General features: G+C 43.1%; 2 protein-coding genes and 2 long non-coding RNA genes across 7 annotated transcripts in view; 1 reads left to right on the top strand and 3 right to left on the bottom strand.

The window, feature by feature from the left end:
- The window catches only part of LOC131137269 (formin-like protein 3), a 40,207-nt gene extending 38,797 nt beyond the window's left edge, over window positions 1-1,410 (bottom strand). For both annotated transcript variants that reach the window (XM_058084997.1, XM_058084998.1), the window contains exon 1: window positions 1,331-1,410. In XM_058084997.1, coding sequence (XP_057940980.1) covers window positions 1,331-1,354 — 24 coding nt within the window. In that variant the 5' untranslated portion in view covers window positions 1,355-1,410. The remainder of the gene's footprint in view (window positions 1-1,330) is intronic.
- Window positions 1-16,621, bottom strand: part of LOC131137270 (extended synaptotagmin-1-like) — a 17,006-nt gene extending 385 nt beyond the window's left edge. Inside the window, exons 1-33 of one of the 3 annotated variants that reach the window (XM_058085001.1) lie at window positions 16,418-16,621; window positions 15,411-15,586; window positions 14,928-15,322; window positions 14,035-14,076; window positions 13,374-13,508; window positions 12,544-12,617; window positions 11,630-11,702; window positions 11,454-11,543; window positions 11,330-11,385; window positions 10,134-10,254; window positions 9,829-10,005; window positions 8,303-8,385; window positions 8,136-8,184; window positions 7,819-7,908; window positions 6,903-6,998; window positions 6,717-6,788; window positions 6,561-6,647; window positions 6,326-6,475; window positions 5,361-5,537; window positions 5,118-5,294; window positions 4,963-5,045; window positions 4,790-4,838; window positions 4,614-4,703; window positions 4,375-4,470; window positions 3,673-3,744; window positions 3,509-3,595; window positions 3,296-3,442; window positions 2,767-2,888; window positions 2,547-2,642; window positions 2,336-2,467; window positions 2,164-2,269; window positions 1,361-1,410; window positions 1-1,277 (exon numbers count right to left, since the gene is read on the bottom strand). The exon at window positions 1-1,277 is cut by the window's left edge and continues 385 nt beyond it. In XM_058085001.1, the coding sequence (XP_057940984.1) occupies window positions 1,250-1,277; window positions 1,361-1,410; window positions 2,164-2,269; window positions 2,336-2,467; window positions 2,547-2,642; window positions 2,767-2,888; window positions 3,296-3,442; window positions 3,509-3,595; window positions 3,673-3,744; window positions 4,375-4,470; window positions 4,614-4,703; window positions 4,790-4,838; window positions 4,963-5,045; window positions 5,118-5,294; window positions 5,361-5,537; window positions 6,326-6,475; window positions 6,561-6,647; window positions 6,717-6,788; window positions 6,903-6,998; window positions 7,819-7,908; window positions 8,136-8,184; window positions 8,303-8,385; window positions 9,829-10,005; window positions 10,134-10,254; window positions 11,330-11,385; window positions 11,454-11,543; window positions 11,630-11,702; window positions 12,544-12,617; window positions 13,374-13,508; window positions 14,035-14,076; window positions 14,928-15,248 (3,228 nt within the window). In that variant the 5' untranslated portion in view covers window positions 15,249-15,322; window positions 15,411-15,586; window positions 16,418-16,621 and the 3' untranslated portion in view covers window positions 1-1,249. Of the gene's footprint in view, window positions 1,278-1,360; window positions 1,411-2,163; window positions 2,270-2,335; window positions 2,468-2,546; window positions 2,643-2,766; window positions 2,889-3,295; window positions 3,443-3,508; window positions 3,596-3,672; window positions 3,745-4,374; window positions 4,471-4,613; window positions 4,704-4,789; window positions 4,839-4,962; window positions 5,046-5,117; window positions 5,295-5,360; window positions 5,538-6,325; window positions 6,476-6,560; window positions 6,648-6,716; window positions 6,789-6,902; window positions 6,999-7,818; window positions 7,909-8,135; window positions 8,185-8,302; window positions 8,386-9,828; window positions 10,006-10,133; window positions 10,255-11,329; window positions 11,386-11,453; window positions 11,544-11,629; window positions 11,703-12,543; window positions 12,618-13,373; window positions 13,509-14,034; window positions 14,077-14,927; window positions 15,587-16,181; window positions 16,285-16,417 lie in introns of those variants that run through there. The other 2 variants (XM_058084999.1, XM_058085000.1) reach the window with 2 other exon arrangements.
- Window positions 15,519-18,503, top strand: LOC131137275 (uncharacterized). Its single transcript, XR_009131875.1, has 4 exons — window positions 15,519-15,789; window positions 16,184-16,278; window positions 17,888-17,954; window positions 18,274-18,503. It is a non-coding gene; the product is annotated as an uncharacterized LOC131137275 (long non-coding RNA).
- Window positions 18,504-19,350: 847 nt separating this feature from the next.
- On the bottom strand, window positions 19,351-20,157 carry LOC131137274 (uncharacterized). The gene is made up of 4 exons (XR_009131874.1): window positions 20,088-20,157; window positions 19,965-20,008; window positions 19,693-19,715; window positions 19,351-19,610 (listed from the first exon to the last, which is right to left on the bottom strand). It is a non-coding gene; the product is annotated as an uncharacterized LOC131137274 (long non-coding RNA).
- Between the last annotated feature and the right edge of the window lie 674 nt (window positions 20,158-20,831).

Genomic DNA, 20,831 nt, shown 5'->3' with positions numbered 1-20,831 from the left:
GGAACGCAAGTAAGTGTGTAACACTGGTCAAAGTTGTCTTAATACTTAATTCAATCATATAAACACACGTAAACAAAGCAACGTTGGGATTTGGTTTGAAGATTGTAAAAAACAAAGCTCTGGTCTCTTTCAGTCGTGTCGGAAGGTAGAAATCGGTACAACCTGGTCATACAGTACCTTTGGATATCAACCACAGCACGAGCCCTGCTGAGGATACAATACAATCCTCGTAGGACCTTTTATATTATCATTTCGTACAACTGTATATAACATATACAAATGTTGTATTTTGTGCAACATAGTCGCATTATTAAATATCTATTCAGCCACAATATTCTACCGAAGGATGCGTCTACGCATGCAGCACATTTGAACACTTGATGGATGACGGGCTAGCTTCCTCTAATGCAGAGGTAGGGAACCTATGGCTCGGGAGCCAGGTAGGGCTCTTTTGATGACTGTATCTGGCTCTCAAGCATTTCTTACCACAATAAAAAGGTATGTTTGCTAACATTTTAAAGTAAACATCACAGAAATCACTGTTAAAAATAATATTAAAAATCAAAACTTTCTTATGCATTTTAATTCGTCCATCTATTTTCTACTGCAATATGGCGGACCATATCCATCTTTCTTGATAATATTTTCCAGGTCAAACACCAAAACTTGATTATTACTGGGTAATGCGGTAGTCTACCTCGGTCATTGAGATGTCAACATGTAAATATAAACTTTCCTTCTTTAGTCAAATAGTCACCTAGCTAAAGCTGCAGAACCAAGCCTTCTGATGAAGATGGCCGAAAGAATGAAATATACTGAGTACGGTGCAAAACCATGCAGCAGCAGAAGTTGCATTAATGGCAGCAAGTATTTGATTTATTATTGGACACTGCGCTGCTCACGAAAGTGTGCTGGCCACACCCCATTGGCGTGGGGTAGTGTGCCTGGTCTACGTAATTAGAGCCCGTTATATCTAAAACTGTTGGTCTTACATAAAAATGCACACATTTTATTGCATTCAATGTTTAAAGAAATGTATATGGCTCTCACAGATACACATTTTAAAATATCTGGTCTTCATGGCTCTCATAGCCAAAAAGGTTCCCGACCCCTGCTCTAATGAATACTGATGGGCCGCTGTTTTGTGGAGCAGATGCGTTATCCTTTTGTGAAAGCTGAATATGCAAACACACAAATCACAGAAGCAACACCGCATGTTGAATAGTACGCACAACGAGTGTCTATTGGCCTACGCCGACTCTGGTATCAAATCATACCTGCAGAGAGAAGACGGGAAAGATGTTGACTGGATGGTCTTATTTGTACAAACCTTGGGGCTGGCTGCACTTTGCATCTTTACCACTGTGTGGCGCCAATCTTCAGGTCAATTTGGTCCAAGTCCAGCTGCAACTACCAACAAGAGGGGGAATTATCAGCACTTCTTTCAAATATAACTCAAAATGTATGGTCGGTAGACAACCATAATGTATCCTACGTGGCATCTTTGCATTGTATGTATGTACCAAGGCACAATTAATGTGGCTCTAGCTAGTGCAGAAGCTGGTGAATTCCAATGTTGACTCATGTTGACATCTCGAGTCGTCATCTAAACAAACTGTAAACTGTTATAATTACCACTTTTAATCTGATTAATCAGTTTTCATCCATTTTCTGTACCGCTTATCCTCATGAAGGTCACGGGTGTGCTGGAGCCTAACTGTAAACTGTTACCATAATTAAGAATAATTACCATTTTTAATCTGATTAATCAGTTTTCAATGAATCACTATTTGGAACTATGTCTGAAATATATATACTAATTTTTACCGTATTTCACTAACAGAATGGCAGGACAGGATAATATTTACAGTAATCCCTGTCTTTATAAATACTTCATATTTCCGTACTTAGAGCGGATAAAACCTCTTTAGGACCTTCTAAATAGAGTTCTTAACATAATTAGTGAGTGAGATCGGCCGATACCAATCCACCAATCACATGGACCATTTTGCTATAAATGTGTTCCCGAAGGGAGCAGACTGTTGGGCGGACAGGAAGTACGAGGTCACGAGAAGGAAGCGGGAATTCATTAATTCCGATGTACAGGTGTACCCAATGTTGTGACCAGAGTGTCAATGCAAGGTGTTACGTAATCATACTTACTTTGCCGATGAGCTCCCTCTCTCTGCTCATGAAGGAGACGCTGTTCTTCACAGACAGATCCAGCCTCCTCTGCGTGGACTCCTCCTGAGAGAAGTCAAAGTCGAACCTGCAGAGAAGAAGAGGAAAAAGACGCTCAGACAATTTCAAGAGCTTGACGCCACATTCGCCTCACCTCTCGTTGAATTCTGGGTTTAAGTCCCGTTTCTTGGTGGCGGTTCTCCTCTTGGTGGTGGCCTTCTTGTCGGGCAGCAGGATGAAGGTCACGTAAGGGTCGGCCCCGTCCTTGGAGCACGCCGTCAGGCCTCTGCAGGTACGTGCATGTTATGTTTACCGACTGACTGGCTGAGAATCGAGCGACGTACGAATGACATCACGAGGGAGACCTGCATGCGTGGACGGTGATGAAGAGCCTGCTCTCCTCTGTGGAGTAGCCGATGGTGAGCTTCACCTGGCCTGCTGCACTTGATGTATCCGTGCCCCTGAAGAACAATCAGGAATTAAATATAAAATGTTTTTATTACATGAATATCCTAGCAGTGGCAGAGAACTGACTGTCGCCGATTATCAAATAGATGCTACAACAGTTGCTAACTGATGACTCACATGGTGAATCCGGATCGGTGCCTCAGGTCCAGATGGGAGGGATCCCATCTGGGAATGACTGGGTCTCCACTTCCATCATCCCCTGGGGCCCTGCGGCACACTGCTAACTGAGTGTCCAAGATCTGCCAGACAAATGGACAATACAAATACAATACAAATACAAATACAAATACAATACAAATGAAAATGCAAATGCTAATGCTAATGCAAATACAAAACATACAATACAGACAGCGCCACTTGAAACATGAAGAACTTTTGCTGTGTGAAAGGGCGCCGCCATCGTGTATTCCTGCACGGTCACGTTTGCACGATAATGCACGATTTCAGGGGCAATCATTAACGTAAACAGACATATAGTCAAATAATTATCATTATTGAAAGAATCTAAAATATAAAAACAGTGCTCTGTCATCAATTGTAAAGAAAAGGTGCTGACAAGCGCCCTTCTCTACCAGTGTTAAATGATACCGCAGAAATAATAACGCTATAATCCTGAGACTAAATATGGCGGCAGCATTGACAGCACCTTGAGCGTCACCCTCAGCAGCATCTGGCTCTCTGGCAGAGCTCCATCCAGGGCGAGCCAGCGGTCCAGCACCAAGCTCGGCTCAGCCATGACCTCCCTGAGAGGGAGCGCCAAGGACCCAAGAGCCGGGCCCCAGCTGTGGGACAGCTAATGGAAGACACGCAGTCTTAGTTCCGCTTCATCTGAATGATGCCATGTCACGCTGACTCTCACCTTGACGGTGAGGATTTCATCTCTGGGATCTCGAACCAGGAAATGGAACGCTTCATCCCATCGTGGGGATGTGGAGCGCTCACAAACCTGAGGAAGGAGAAGTTGAAGGATGTCAGGACATCGGGATCTTGTAGTGCTGTCTACTAGACTAGTCATCGTCTTACCTTAGTTTTGTGCGAGACGTTTTTTAGGATGACCTCTGCTCCAACTTTGGGCTCCTTTCCACTTTTCTTCAGCTGGAATCCAGAAGAAATGTTATGGTAACCTTTTATAGGTCATTCTAAAAATGTCAACTCAACAGTTATTTGAGTACATGAAGACTTTTATTTGACTTTTGGGGTTTTTCATGCATACACAAATTCATTCAATTAGCTCATTGTGATTTAAAATATCAAAATATAGTTCCTTGTCTGGGAAAGCTTGATGGAGAAGACAGAAAAGACAGAAGTGGAGGTAGCACAGATGAGGATTCTGAGGTGACCAGGATGGATAGGATCACGAAGGAGACATTACATGTGAGAGGCCTTGGAGATAAAGTCAGTTATGCGCCATATTGAGATGGTTGAGACATGTCCAGAGGAGAGATAGTGAATATATTGGTAGAAGGTTGCTGCCAGGTAGGAGGCGTAGAGGAAGACCAAAGAGGAGTTTTATGGACATGAGGGTAGTTGGTGTGTGAGAGACAGATGAAGAAGCATGGAGGAGATTGACTTGCTGTGGCGACCCCTGAAGGGAAAAGCCCAAGGAGAAAGAAGAAGAAGAAGAAGAAGTCTAGGAAAGGTTTATGATGTACCTGCTCGCAAATAGCAAATACCGAATCTCTTTGGTAAAAGACAAAATATGTGTGGTAAGAGATGAGATGTTACCGGTAGGCCGTGAGCACGCTCCACATACACAAACAGCACAGCGGCCGAGGGAAGAACTTTGTTCTGGAATGACTGCTGGGACTGGTACTGCAGGATCTGCAGGGAAAGCAACAAGATGAGGAGATCATACGTCTTGAAGATGTCAGTCTACAGCACCAAAGAACTTATGAACAGTCAGGAAAAGGTGAAGAAAAGGTGACCTCTGAGTATGGGTATCTCAAAATGACGGGAACACAAACCTGCTCCATCCTCGGTAGGCTGGAGACCCTGGGCAGCCATTCTAGCAACAGGTGAACTCGGCCTGACTTGACATCGTTCAAAGTATACCACTGGAAGACGAGCATGGTATCAGCAGTCACCATCCATACAAAAATGGTTCAAATAAATGAAGAAACCTTGGAGTCATTCCACCCACCGTGTCGATGAATTGTGCACTGATGATGTCGCGTAAACTCAGCTTGAACCTGCCAAAAGCAGATATGAGTTATATATGATTATTTTATTATATGAGTTATTCTACTAATACTATTATATTAGTTATTATATGAGTTATTCCAAGCTTTTATCTGGGAGGGAGCGGGAACGTACCTTCCCAGGAAGTCGTCCTGATCAATGTCCTTGTCAAACAATTCAAACTGGATCTCCTGACCAGGAAGTTGAGTCAAAATCACCTAAAAATCACAAAACTTTAGTAGAACATCTGATGATGGCAACGCCATGTTTGCATCAGAAAAGAAATAAACCTCATAGAGTTCATTCCAGACTGGATTGAGGTTTTCTTTGATGGTGTGGCTGCGGAACGTGATGCCGGCCACACGGATCTTCACATAAGGGTCACTCTTCCCTTTGACCATGCCCCCCATGAAGTTATCCTTGGCGATAAGGTTTTGGGCCTCCAACAGATGGATTCGCAGCACCCCCTGTCAACAAACCGGGGATGGCATTTTGTGCGAAACGGCAAGTGTTTGTATTTTTCGTTTTTTTACCTCAGATGCAAACTCAGGGTCAGGCGTGGTGTGCTGCGGCCGCGACGGTGGAGGTACCCCACCGAGACCCATCGGGTTGTGCTCTGCTGTGATGCCCCCGTGTCCTGGGCCCGACCCTGGGGCTAACGGTCGAGGAGAGGGTGTGGTGGGTGTGGCATCGTCACTTAGCCATAAAACCTAGAGAAAAACATTTGTAATATTTCATTATCACTCTTTTCCAAACATTATACTAATATCTAATGTCTGCCAATGTCGTTCCTGGCCTTCTTGAGCAAGGCAGCATGTGTACCTCGTTGCCAGATTGTACTCATGCCTTCCTTTAACTACACCTCCACCGTGTCTGGTTCATCTTGTATCTTCTAAGTAGTTCTTATTTCCTGTCCACGGTGTTTTCTGTTGTACTTTGCACCCTGTATTTCCAGCCAGTCGTTTGCTGCAGTGTTTTTCTTCTCTGTGTTGTTGTACTATTTTTAGCTCGGTTTTTGGTTCCTGTTTTTGCCCCATTTTGCCACTTCCTCTTGTGGACTCCATTTGTAAATAATCATTTTTTAATCATTCATGTCATGGGTCATGGGTTATATTGGTCCAAACAACTGTACTTTACTTTTAGTAACTTTACTTTTAGGTTCAGCAAATGAACCGGGTGCTGCCGATCACCCAGGACTGAATCCTGGATCACATTGGAATTAATTACACATTTTTAAATGGATTTCTAATGAGTGTTAAAGTTAAGTCAATTCCGAGGTCCCAAAAGGTCCCCACACAGTGCATGAGTGGTTAGCACGTTGCCCACACAGTCATGAGATCCGGAAGACTCTCCCTCTGTGTGTGTGGGTTTTCTCCAGGTACTCTGGTTTCCTCCCACATTCCCAAAAAAAATGGTTGTCTGGTGACCATTCCAGGGTGTACCCCGCTTCCCGATCTGACTGTGTGGCCAACATGCCCCCCACTCTAGAAATACTAACCCGTAGAACAATTTTGATGTAGATGCGACTAGCAGAACCAGAATTCTCCAACTGGAACCACTGGTCCATGGTGAGATCAGGGGTCCCCACAAGGCGGGCGAGAGGGATGGTCAGGCTGCCCAGCGAGAGAGATCGGTCATCATCCTTCACCTGATGGACACACGCGGTAGAAACAGGAGAGAATGAATTAGTTGTGCTAAAAACCAAAACATATTTTACAATCATATTAATTTACTTGAATGTCAATGTCTTGTTTGCGAGGATCTTGAATGAAGAAGGTAAAGGCATCCTCCCACAATGGGTTGTTGGTACCATAGCTGGTCTGCACAGGAAACAAATCAAGGCATTAAGCTCACAATTGTGCTGATGTATGAATAATAATTACTATTACCTTGCTCTCTCTAGTGGTATCCTGAATGGAAATTTGCACCATCGGACTCGGGTCCTTATTGCCTTTTCTCATCTAAAACATCATTTAAAAATACACAGGTTCATGAAATTGATGATAATAATTAGGTATCAAAGTCAGCTTGGGCATCCAAATATAAATATATAGGGGTAAATATATTCTGCTTACAGGTAACTCTTGAGCCTGATCAAGGTAGATGGCCAAAATGGCGGCAGATGGAGGCTCGGCGGTCTTGGTGGTCAAGTTCTGGTTTCTCTGGATGACCTGGAGGACAAGAGAAGGGGTGAGCAGACATGGTTAGTATTTTCTATTTGTATTTATGTGTAGTATTTGTACTTTGTAGCTTGATAGAATGCTAATCAGTGTGTATAATAATAAGGTCCATGCATCCTAATCCATGCATTCATCACCTCCAGAATCGACTGCTGCAACAGCATTCTCCACGGTACACCATCCAAAACCCTCAACAAACTACAATATATTCAGAACTCCGCTGCCCGCCTCCTCACCTCCACCCGCTCCCGTGAACACATTACCCCTGTCCTCCAAAACCTCCACTGGCTTCCCGTCCCCCAACGCATTCACTTCAAAATTCTTCTCATCACCTACAAAGCCCTCCACGATCTGACCCCCCCATATCTCACAGACCTCCTCCATCCACATAATCCCCCGCGTCCCCTTCGCTCCTCAGAATCAAACCTCCTGGCACTCCCCTGTAAGACCAAGCTCCGAACCTGGGGAGACAGAGCCTTCTCCATCGCTGCCCCCACTCTCTGGAACTCTTTGCCCCACTCACTCCGTGCTTGCCCTGACCTTCCCACCTTCAAAAAACAACTCAAAACCCAACCCTTTAAATCTGTTTTTAATGTCTAACCTTCTATATCTGACTGCTGTGCCCCGCCCCGCTTTTTTAACTGTGTACTAACCAATGAATGTTGTATTTTGGTGTGTCTTTTTTTCTGTTTACTTGCTCTATTCAACTTCATTCTTTTGTAAAGTGTCTTTGAGTATCTTGAAAAGCGCTATACAAAAAAATAAATAAATAAATGTATTAAGGTATGAATTGCATCTTGTGTTGACTCGCCTCAGTCAGCCTGTCAGCGGAGGACAGCAGAGAAAGCCACTCCAGTCGGAGGTGGACGCTACCGGATGGGACGTCCTTTAGATTGAACCACTGCAAACAAAAACACATTTTCCCTTTTTTAGCATAGGTTTGAATCCCAAAGCTGGTGGCTCGTGACTGGAGCTGTAGAGATCAAAACATGTCACAAGGATTTCAATGTGACCCCCGTCGTCACATGCTAACAGGATTACAAAAGTCAGATTGTTTTTAAATGGTGGAAATTGCACAGCCAGCACTTCAGGAAGCAACAGTGGATTCGGCACAAATAATGTACTTACATCATCAACCACTCTGGCCTGTTTGACAATAGCAAGATCCACCTTCAGCCTGAAAGAGAGACGGCCGAGACTCAGTAAATGTACATCGGCATCCATACTTATGATCCAACATGGTGGCACGATGTGTGAGGTACACAAATTACACAAAATGAGAACGAGTAAGCTACCTGCCCAGGAAGTCATCCTGGTCTGGGTCTTTGTCAAAGACTTCCACTTCCAACTCCTGACCAGGTACTTCATGGACAATCACCTGACATACACATAAATGGACAACAGACAGAAAATACACAACTGTACTGCAGATCCAGCCACACACACACAACACAATACGACAACATGATCACGATGGAAAGAAAACCTTTCGCTGTTGTGCTCCAGAGGTTGAATATTTAAGATGCTACTGGGAGTTTTGGTTTGGCTTTCAAATGCGTGGTTTCCGCAACGTTTGCTTATCACACAAGTTAAGTCGCAGCTTCCTGCTTCCTCAGAATGACATCCTCACACAAGTCTTTATCGCTGAGCAAAGACCGGCTGCCTCACCCACTAAGTGACACAGAATAAACCCACTCAGCGTGATTCTCATGGTAACACCGTGCACTGTAATGTGGGGCACATTGATCAGTGCCCCAGCCACTTCTAACGAATGGAGCTGTGCTGATAAAATAGCTTTACTAAACATACCGCTTGTCATCATTAGGATCGTGGATAAAATGGAACCTATCCCAGCTGTAGAAGGACAACCATTCATATTGATTCATCCAAAAATAACTATTAAATTAAAATTAAAAATTAATTAAATTAATTAAAATAATTGTGAGTTGCAGCACGACTCTACATAATTCTATGTTATTGTATTTTGTCATTTAATATACAGTCCGGCGGCACGGCGGTCCAGTGGTTAGCGCACAGACCTCACAGCTAGGAGACCAGGGTTCAATTCCCACCCTCGGTCATCTCTGTGTGGAGTTTGCATGTTCTCCCCGTGCATGCGTGGGTTTTCTCCGGGTACTCCGGTTTCCTCCCACATTCCAAAAACATGCTAGGTTAATTGGCAACTCCAAATTGTCCATAGGTATGAATGTGAGTGTGAATGGTTGTTTGTCTATATGTGCCCTGTGATTGGCTGGCCACCAGTCCAGGGTGTACCCCGCCTCTCGCCGGAAGACAGCTGGGATAGGCTCCAGCACCCCCCGCAACCCTCGTGAGGAAAAGCGGTAGAAAATGAATGAATGAATATACAGTCCATAGTATTTTACACTACAACATGAGGGTCGCAGGGGGTGCTGGAGCCTACCCCAGCTGTCTTGAGGCGAGAGGCGGGGTACACACTGGACTGGTGGCCAGCCAATCACAGGGCACATATAGACAAACAACCATTCACACTCACATTCAATTTGGAGTCGCCAATGAAGCTAACATGTTTTTGGAATGTGGGAGGAAATCGGAGTCCCACGCATGCAAACTCCACACAGAGATGGCCGTGTGAGGCCTGCATGCTAACCACTCGACCGCCGTACAGCCACAGTGTAAACGTACGTGTTTTAAAGTATAATCAATACAATCAATCAATAGCACCCACATAGTTAGCGAAACACTCCATGCTATCACAAACAACTCAACAGCGGAATCCGTCTTTCCCTGTCCTTATCCCGCATGGCAGTAAAAAACCACTGGTGCTCCCATCCACACTGACCTCATACATCTCCCTCCACTGTGGGTTCAGATTGCTGTCCACGTGATGCGAGGTGAAGATCTGCGTTCCCACGCGAAGCACAGCGTACGGGTCAGACTTGCCATCAATCAGACCTTTGATGACGGTGTCCTTGGCGGTCAAATCCTCCGCTTCCAGCAGGTGGATCCGCACGACTCCCTACAGTGTATGCATAGACGCACACAGAGAGACATGAGTTCAAGTCTGATGTCCGACAGGTCAGGTGATGCATCTGCTGTCAATCTGTATTCCGCAGTTCCCAGGCCATTTACGACATAGACAGTTACCCTTGGGAGAGGGGAGCGGAGCTGCGCAACCGGCAGGTCGGCCACCAGGGGTATGGTGAGACGGTTGGGGAGGACCAGTTGGGAGGCAATTGCATCCATTATCATAGTGTCCGACATGGCACTGCAATGAATGCAAGAATGATGGGACATACGAGACATAAAACACGCTACTGCAGACAATGAAAACAGAAACAACACAGCCGACTACCATTGGCCGAGACCAGCATCGTTTCCATGCTGGACCAGCTTAATGTACACCTTGGTCTATGCCGGTAGACCAGCACCAGTAAGATCTCATGGTCCTCCAGCATGATCTTGCGGGTGAAGTTTTCGTAATAGGGGACCTATTACGCTTTTCTGACCAATAAATGTTGTTAGAATGTTATATTATGTTAAATGATGCCAAAGTTTTGCACATTTGGAAGTGAGCCGTGAAAGATGTGAGGTTCTGATCGCTCGGTTTCAGAGAATTTTTTTCTGGCACCGGCTCTTTGTGACGTTACAGTGTACTGAGAGTGAGCGCAAGCTGTAGGCCCCGCCCACCTACCAAAACACCCACCAGCTTTGTCGGAGCTTTCATGGTTTTAGCAAGGAGCATTGGGAAAAGCTGGAATATCCCAAAACTGTTGCTGAAATCCCATGGCTTTTGTTGCTATTAAACAAAACTCAAAGATGAACAGGAATTCTGGGAACAAAACATTCATTCATTCATTTTCCACCGCTTATCCTCACAAGGGTCTTGGGGCGAGAGGCGGCGTACACCACCCTGGACTGGTGGCCAGCCAATCCCAGGGCACATATAGACAAACAACCATTCACACTCATATTCATACCGGACCAAAACATATCCATGTGAATATTTGTAATACTGTATAAACTCAATATAATGACACCCAATACAAGAAGGCCATCCATTCATTATTTCTTATTGTAATTTGCATTGGCTGGCGACCAGTCCAGGGTGGGGTAGGCTCCAGCATACCGTGACCCTAAAGACAAGCAGTTTAGAAAATGGATGGATGGGTTGTAATTTGCAGTGTTTGTAAAGACACTCTTGTATTGGGAATCATTTTATTGTGCCTTCATATGTAGCATATTTGCTAATATCAATAATCCACCATTAGATCTTATAATATAGACATTACAACACAATTAAAGCCAACATGGCTGATCTGTGAAAAACGTCATCAACTCACTTGAGTCCAGGGATATCCAACAAGTTGGTGAGACCCGTCCAGTTGATGTCCAGTTTCTATCACACAGTGTCGAGTGAGAGGTGCAGCCCACAAGTGAGAAGCAAAGACACGTGGTTAAACTCACAGGTCGGCGGATGAAGAACATGGTCACGGCCCCGACCAGCGGGACATCTCCAATAAGAGGCTCAAGGATCACACGCAGCTTTCCGTGGAGCTATGGAGAGAAGCCACTGGGGTCACTGCCGCTGCTGCGTTCATGTGTGTGAAAAAACATCTGTAATTATCATCATTATATCATACCTGAATGCCTTTAACCCCAGCTTTGCAAAAGTACTTTTTGATTTCCACGTTGATCTCAACATCACCAGCATAGCTGCAGAAAGAGGCGTGTTTATTTAAGGCAAATGACTGACAGGATGAGTTTTCCAAAACAGCTTGTGTTGTGTTAAGTAAACATTAAGTAATCGTACTTGGAGTGGGAGGGGCATAAACCAGAAGTGGCCGTACTTTAACTTTAAATCTGTACATTATTTTAAGTCTGGAATTGCCATGGATGCTATTGTTTATTATTCAGCTATATGTGTGCTGTGTATGTGTGTAAGTAGTAGTACGCATTCAGTACTACAAGCAGTTTTCCCAACTCTATTTATATCACCAACCAAATCAGCCAAAGCAAGCAGACAGAAATAAAGTAAACACTGTCAGTGCTGTCTAGTGGAATGCACCATGTATGTTTATGTCAATCATACATGCAGAATACTTCATGTCGCTATTGTGTATTGTAAGTGTACCAGCCAATGCAGGTTACCGTTTTACTTCATAAAATTATTACATTGTAGGTAGAATGCCTGTTTTATGATGACTTCATGGAATCAGACAAAAACACAAACTAAAATAGAGCAGAGCTCAAGAAAACCTCATAAAGTGGAGGAATTGTGACAAACGCTGAGGGGTTTTCAACTTCTCATCTTGGTCGCCTTGGGAGAGTGAATATATAACACAAATACGGATAATGACGAGATTTAATCCTTTCATACTCGTAGCCAGCATAAATGCGTTATCTGTAACGGATACTTGTTTTTTATCAAGTATCCGGCTCATCCCTAGTAAACATACTGTAGAAGAACAAACTCCCAAAATGCCTAACCGGACTGGTTTCTTACACTCAGTCAACAATGTAGAAGGAAGGAGTCATGAATTATAAGAAGAATTACCTGAGGTACAAATCCAACATGACTTGTCTCCTATCGTGTTCTGTGTGAGCCTTCACACCAACCACTTTTAAAGCCTGTGAACACAACACCATTACACCCAGGCAGACATAAAGACGTAAATACAAGTGGTAATCGGGTTACCGACGACTTCCTTCTCTCCCACTGTGATGTGAGTTGAGTTTTATTGCGAGTCGGAACTTCAATTGTAAGTAAGTCAAAACAGCACAGAGACAAGCCTAAAAATCTCTGGAACAAAGTTATGTAGCGTGATGAGACCAACATTGATCATATATGTTGTTAATTGTTATAATTGTTGTTGTTATAATGTTCACTGTTTTTGTTACTGATGTTAAAGTAAAATAAATGATTTGTAACATCATTCAAAATGGCCAGGAAGTCCCAGACCTCGAGGGATACCACCACGCTGCCCAACTGAGATTTCTAGTATGCTGGTGTAGACTAAATTACATGTGGAAAGAGATGGGAAAACAGATCAAATTCCAAGATTCACTCTGGACTTTGGGTTTGACATCGCGAAAAAAACCCATAAGATTACAGAAAGGATTAAAGTACTGAGATGTACAGGAAACAACACTGATGATGTGTCCAAGTCGGTGCATCAGAAGATGTTTTGAATTAGCGACAAAACATACAATGAACATAGAATTGATACAATTGAACAATAAAATTCTATTCACCAATATCTCAAGTTGTCATTTTTTTTCTTTTTGTTCATACTTTGTATTATTAATAAAAATTCAAGTGACCAAAAAAATCACAGATTCTGCCAGGGTGTGTAAACGTATCAATTAGAAACAATGAGATACTACCTTGTCTCCTAAGTTGACCTTGGTAAAGCTGAGGGTCTGCAGATGGATACTGGATGCTCGGATGGTTGGAGCGATGGTTTCCAGGAGTAACTTCTCCAGGAATTGCCCTAGAAAAGGCCACGCTTGCTGTAAGATCTACACAAGAGAAAACGCATTGAGTGGTAATACCTTGAATGTGAACTTGTTCAGATTTTGTGAGAATAAGCGAAATATGTATTCATGTTTCACGTAAGGATTGTGAAAAATTACAACGAACACTTATGGTCATGCAGCAATGATGCAGTCATTGTATCGACTACTACTACTGAATAATGAACTTCAATTCTGCAAATGACTTTTCGACAAAGTGTGCCTGACATAACAGTTCATCAGATTTTCCCCTCCAGAAGGACACTTTGCAGTATTAGTATTCATGTCCACATTTTGCCGGTCTATGTTTCTGCACTGACGGAGAAGCCGAGATAGCATCACCGCCGCTCTCACTGCAGCTTCATTACACCAGCAAAAAGAGCCGAGTCGAATCAAAGTCCAGAGAAGGAGTGTTCTTTATCTTAATAATTGGTGTGAGGCGCTTCTGTTCATCTTTTACTGAAATCACTTGCTGTCTTAAATACAGCAGGGAAAAACTACAAGAAAATACTGGGGAGAAAATGCAACTGACCTTATTCATCCACTCTACTTTTTCTACATCCGGGAAGTTGACCTGCGGAGAATGAATAAAGGTAAGGACTCGAACTTGGCACCGGAATATTAAATGACTTGTAATCCTGAACACACATGTACATTTGTGGCCCGCAGTTTGTTTTTACATTTGGTGCTCCATCCATCGTACTACAGATTGTGTGACTTTGAACGTTCCCACTTCTTTAATCAATTTATTTATCTCCATAAATGTGAACACTTACCTGAGAGCAGCCGCCAGGAATGTTTATTGTGATCCAATATATCAGATACTAATGGGACACACCGACGCCCTTAGAGGCAGGACTTGAAGCCAGCAACACACTCAAGAAAAAGTACATCATTGCACTTTGAGGGTGACAATGGCTTTTGTACCCTTGTCACTTAGTACATCCTGGGAACAGTTTTGGGCCCTGGAAGCGGTCCAAACAAGGACCTAAGAGTCCAACAATTTGCCCTTGGAGGTATGTCAGCGTACATTATACTTGATACTTCAAATGGAAAGCACTCTGCTACTATTTGCCACATGCGGTCTTTCTATGTCCAGATATGGTGGTCCATGTCGTGTGGTATGAGTCTGGTTTTTGGAAGCCACATAAGGTCACCAGCTGCTCCATTCAAGTGAAAAGAGCAAATATTTTCCACTTAGAAATGTAATTTCATATTTGACATGTGAAATCCTATTTAGCACAGATGGATTCACAAGGTGTTGTATTTTTAAATGTTGTGATGAGAGGAGAAGGCTTCATTCAAAACAAACCTTGCCCTGGGGGGCTCATTAAAGGGTAATAATCAGAAATCTAATGAGTGGTATGAAGTGGTGAACTAAAAAGAGAGACCCAGCATGGGTGCGAATGAGGGGATTCTCCTTACCCAGGGGGGCAGCTCCTGTTTGGCTCGAAAGACCTTCTCAGTGGTGAATTCCCTCTCGTTTTCCAGGAGGTACATGGCGGCGTTGAGCCTCCAGGCTTTATCCAGTCGACTGTGCTTCCAGCCCATGTAGACCATGAGCCCAAACAAGACCAAGGTGATGCTGAAGCCGTAGTATCCAGCCAGGTAGACCGGCAGCAGCGCACCCAGGCATTTAGCGAAGGACCACAAGGCGCCCACCGCGCGCTCTCCTGCGGGTGCTCGGCCCGGTGAGGTCGGTGGGTATCCCAGCCCGACCTCCGCCGCTGCCTCCGCGGATGGCATCGCACGACCCGTTCGACTTCTCCGGCTGTGACTTGAGCTCGCTGCCTCCCGTCGTCGTCCTTCTTTGCGCAGTCCTGTGGGGAAGTTAGATCTTACACAGATGGCCGCTTTAGTGGCAGCTTGCGTGGATTAAATCATTATGGGATGCCGGTTTTCCCTCACTGCCTAGTTCTGCAGAGCCCCCCAAACACAAATTCTGTTTGGTGGACGTGTCTTCTTCTTCTTCTTCTTCTTCTTCTTCTCCGGGGAGGAGGTGAGCTCGAAGCAGCAGTGAGCTTTGAGGGGCGGGTTCTCTGCTTTAGTCCTCTGACACGTCAAATCCGGCAGATTGACTGGAGCTAAAACACAGAATTAGCTACGAGGGGGAAGAGGCAGTGTAATTCCTTACAAATATCCACGACATGTTACATGCAAGCAGCCCTGCATTGTGCAATGCTAGCCCGCTATGCTCTTTACATAACGGCCAGGAGCTCATGCGGACTGCATGCCAAGTGATCCGCCACTGCAGCAGCCAGCTGGGCACGACCACAGGTGGAATCAGGTGCTCGCATCCCGATATTTAGGTTCAATATCTATATACCATATCTATATTTCTCACTAAGTGAATTTGCACAAAATCGACAAAAATGTTGAATTTTAAAGATGGCGTTTCCTTTCACGAGCAACACAACAGGAAACAGACATCGCACAATATAAACAAATAAGCTCATATTTGAGTTTGTACCGAGTTTTAAGGTGGTGAAAATTATTATTTTAATACTCTGGATTATTAGTACTTTTATATGACTGAGTTACTACTTATTCCTTGTCGATCTCCTCCATCACAAATGTGCTAGCATGTTAGCTTCCTGTTAGCTTTGATAATAAACGGTGATTAACCTTTTTAAAATGTTGCATTTCTATATATATATATACATTTATATATTTACATACAGCCATACGTGTTGGATTCCGAATCCCATCCAGAAGTAGAGACTGGATACTCCCAAGTTTCTCAAGAAAAGAGATGACTTCAAGACGTATTTCAATGGTAAGTAGCTTTAGCATCTTAGCATTTTAATGTCTAATATGGTCACTACTTGCGGTGGGAATGGGTATTATACAAGCGGTTTTGCTCCATGATTTACATAAAATAAACACAGTTATGACACTGATAAATTGTTACTTACTGCTTGCTCTTCTACACCACCAAGTAAAGTTAGAAAGGCTTCAGCCACTTTGTCAGCTAGTCCAGCTGCATAGTGTTCACAAAACAGTCCAATGTCGTTGACAGATTAAAATGCATTATTTTTGCTGGTAGGGAATCAGGAACTCTAACCACTTGTGCCTGATGCTGGCGTCTTTAGGAATTGGAAACAAATGTGGCTTTCCCGTACAAGCCATTGCTAGCAAGTACACAGAGAAGCAGATCTTGGGGCTTACAGCCACGCCCATATAAGGAAGTCCGCTCCTCTGTGACATCACAAAGGAGCAGTTTTACCCCGCCTTCTCAAATTGAGCGTTTTTAGCATCCCAAACGTCTTTTAGGCATCACTTCTAAATGTGCAAACCTCATTATCTGAAACTTTGGCATGGTTTAACACGATAATACAACATTCTAACTACATTTATAGGTCAGAAAGGTGGAAAAAACATAATAAGTCACCTTTAAAGTAAATATCGATATTTTAAAAATATATATATCGCCTAGTCCTAGTTTAAAGATACTATTTTTGACTTCCATAGGTGTATTATTTGAACTCTGTTAATTATTGTTGGCATAGGCCTTGGATTATGTAAGAGCAGTTGTATGTGATGTGTACTAACCGTGTACTAACACTAATGCAATATGATGATGCACAGTTCTAGTTGAGGCAGTTTTTTGAGTTTTAAAAGTTGCCTGGATGCAGCTAAATAAGTGATATTTGCTCAAAGGGCGTAATGTTTGATGAGTTCTCACTGTGCTAACACATGGTGATCTCAGACAACAAGTACTCAGCATTTGTTAGTCAATGATAAATAAGCCACCTGCTTTCAGGAAAGACAGCAATTCTATGGTATGAAAACAACAAAGTATAAAAGTACAGTTATAGCCAGTGGCGGTTCTAGCTGTGGGTCATAGGGGCAAAGGGAAAGAAAAAAAATCTATTTACTAATGGTCATCAATCCATCCATTTTCTATGCAGCCTATATTGAAAATTAACCTAACATGTTTTTGGAATGTGGGAGGAACCGGAGTACACGCACACATACCCAAGCGGAGATTTGAACCCATTCAAACCACTTGCGCACCGTGCGGCCCGAGTCAGCACATTGCAGGGCTCCACAGTGTCGATCTGTCCAGGGTATCAATTCAAGCCAGAACTCGATTTAAAAAGTGTTCATACAGTATTTACAACAATACAGAAGCTCTTTTGGCCAATCAGACTTCAGTCTTGCCATCTCAACCTAATCTGTCCAGGGTCTAAAGAATGAGCGGTGCTGGTGGGTGCCCCTACAAGTCTAGTGACAATGGAGCTGTTCATTAACCAATCACATTTCAGCTTTGCCTCACAGGACCAACTGGCCCATAAAAACACGAGCCTTTTTCCGTCTGGTTGATCGGAGCACTGTTGGCCAAGCTGATTAGTCTAACGCTTTGCACACAACATCACCCACAGGGCAGATGGAGGAGGAAAAAATGCCCCGCAGTAGAACTGGCTTACAGCTTCTAAAGAGCATACAATGGTGAGTTCTTTGTTTTGGTCATGTTATTAAATGAATATTGATTTTGAGCTGCTCCAAATGTTATTGTAATGACGACATTTTGAGTTGTCTGATGCGTTTGGCCGAGCACCAAATTTACAGGCAGCTTCCACCAGTGATTGATGTTTGACATTTGTAGCAGAAATGTAAACTCAGGTGTATTGGATGTATTTGAGTATTAACGATTAACTGGGTTTCATGCTTTGATAATAGTGATATTCATCCCCAATGCATGATATGCCTCTCTATGCAATTTTACACATTATCGATGCTTTCTATAATTGTGATATGATTTTGGCAGTATTAAGAGATGAATTAAGTCGTCTTCGTCCACCATGAAGGCTCATGTACCAAAAGCACCGCCCATCACTACAAAAACTACAAGATCGCCACTGCCAGCTAGGACGTTACCAAGTGATACCAAAAAGTATTTTTCACAATTACAAATTAAGTGAATAAAATTTGCACAAATAAATGGTACTTTTCTGTAGCACAAACACAAAAGCAGACTCAAGAAGCAATTAACAGTTTGCAGTCATGTTATGATTGGCGATATATTCAAGGATAGCTAACGCTAAAATGTTGACACATTCCATTTTCTGCTATAAAAAGTAAGTCATTCAAGTGTACCAGAAGGCTCACATGGGTTACCAGGCCTGTCAGCTGAGAAATGCTCATCATGTGGCAACGTACGTAAGTGGAAGCAGAAGCTGCACTCATGCTGTCCTCAGCGTTGCCGTGTGGAAATGATACCATGTCACATTGGAAGGACACAAAACCGATGAAATGTTGCCGCATCTTTGCAGTTTAAGTTACCTGACATCCCACTTTGAAAACCTGCGGACTGGTTGCTGTAGCGACTTTGAGTACCTACAAGTTACATTTAGCGTTGATGTGATAGCTCCAACCACTGCTGTAATCTGAAAGAGTTAATCCCTGCATAACTCTTGAGGCCAGACTGAATTATGAGCTTTTTTCTTCAGGGGAAAATAAGTCGTTTGCGCTTGATAAGCTTTGAACAAAAAGGTTACACAACACAGCCACTCAAATCATGGGATGTGTAGAGAAATGGACTAGCGCCACATTTCTTACATGGAACCATGTAAACCATGTTGAAACTGGTTTAAGAATATATAGACCGATTTAAAAAGTAATGGCTTGACTTAAATGACTGAAAAGCACGTTGACAGCTGTGATATCATTACACAGTATTATGGTATTGCACCTATAGAAACTGTTAAAATACAAGTAATTCAATATTTCACATTAAAGTTCATTTCCTGGCAAATCTGATGACTTGCATAGAGAGTCAGTTGGAGATTTATAAATTTACTGTACTATGTACTGTGCTATGGAAAGTATAAAAAGACAAAACAAGTACTTTTAAACCCACAAACCTTTAATCAAAGCATAGAAACAAAAGTTTGAATTTTGGAGAAAAAAAGGGTTGAAAGGAACAAACAATCAGAGTCCACCTTGATCAGCAACTTGTGCCTGATTCAGTCAACACTTCATCATGAGGCATCCTGGCTCTCCAATGTCCTCAGAGTACTGGCAAAGTGACAACATCACATCCACTTCCTCCAGGGGACACCTTACTTGGACCTCTGCCTCATCTTTCTCCTTTTGCGCTTCAGCCTACGTAACGAATTTAAAATTAATGCATCGAGGAAAAACACGTCGACACTGTAAATAGGACTGTACAAGCATGACTGCTCACCTGCGCATGCGCTTTTTTCTCCACTGCACGAGAGGGAAACCATAAATGTTAGAAATCAGTGTATCGAGATTATATAAAGGTTTAACTTATAACTAACCAACCACGTACATTTATAACATTATGATTACATAATGAGATACACATAGGCATTTCCTATTACGGCGCTAACACATTGCACGTACTCGCCAAGCTAGTTAGCTAGCTAGCTAGTAGCAAGCAACCATTCGCACCATAACAATCTTTGTGACATGTATGGGGTGGATTATACATACCTTGGCTCTCATGGCGAAGGGTTAACCCGAAACGAGTCAGATACCTGTGCAAAATCAGTTCGATTACTTTCACGAGTGGAGGATTACCTCGGATTGTAGTAGCAACACATTTTCAACACTTACCAGTACGCCGCTTGGGGTGTGATGTCATAAAATCGCGACAGTTCCACAAAGGACTATTTAAACGTCACGAAGCGATGCAACATGGGGAATTGAGTCCTTTTTATGACAGCTTTACTTATGAGATACTAATTAGTGTTGTGCGATACTGCTAGATTTGGTATCAATCCGATACAGATACTTGAAAAAAATCAGAATTATAAATAACTCATTCAGTCATTCCTTTTCTACTGCTAATGCTCACGAGGGCCGTGGGGGTGCTGGAGCCTATCCCAGCTGTCTTGTAGTTGTTCTATGAAGCGTGTAGGTGCTGAACCTGCAGAGTGAATCCTCTCCCTGCCGCTTCAGAAGACAAGAGATGAAGAAAAGAAACAAAGACAAATGCACATGGCAATATATGAAGCTGGCAAAATGATCAAATTCATTTTTCATCCGATTAATTTATTATCACGAGACAGTTTTTTTTTTTTCAAACAGGAAATCTCATCACATTTTAATCTTGCGAGATCTCAGGACGTCCCTAATGGAAAACCGAGCTGTAAAAGGGCCATTTATTTATCTCTTTCAAAAATAGAATTTGTTGTGCTCGTGTGTGAGGTTACATTTTTTCATTGCATCCTAAAACATGACCGCTGGAGATCATCATACCATCAATGGATTCCCCGCGCTGGGAGGCCTTGATGCAATTTATCATCCGGACAAATATCAGGACTTATTCACACGTTGAATCAGATGACAGCGCTCATA

This window comes from Doryrhamphus excisus, chromosome 10, assembly GCF_030265055.1.
Source record: "Doryrhamphus excisus isolate RoL2022-K1 chromosome 10, RoL_Dexc_1.0, whole genome shotgun sequence".
Taxonomy (NCBI): domain Eukaryota; kingdom Metazoa; phylum Chordata; class Actinopteri; order Syngnathiformes; family Syngnathidae; genus Doryrhamphus; species Doryrhamphus excisus.
The sequence above is the reverse complement of the archived record's forward strand: the minus strand, read 5'-3'. Positions and strand labels throughout refer to the sequence as shown.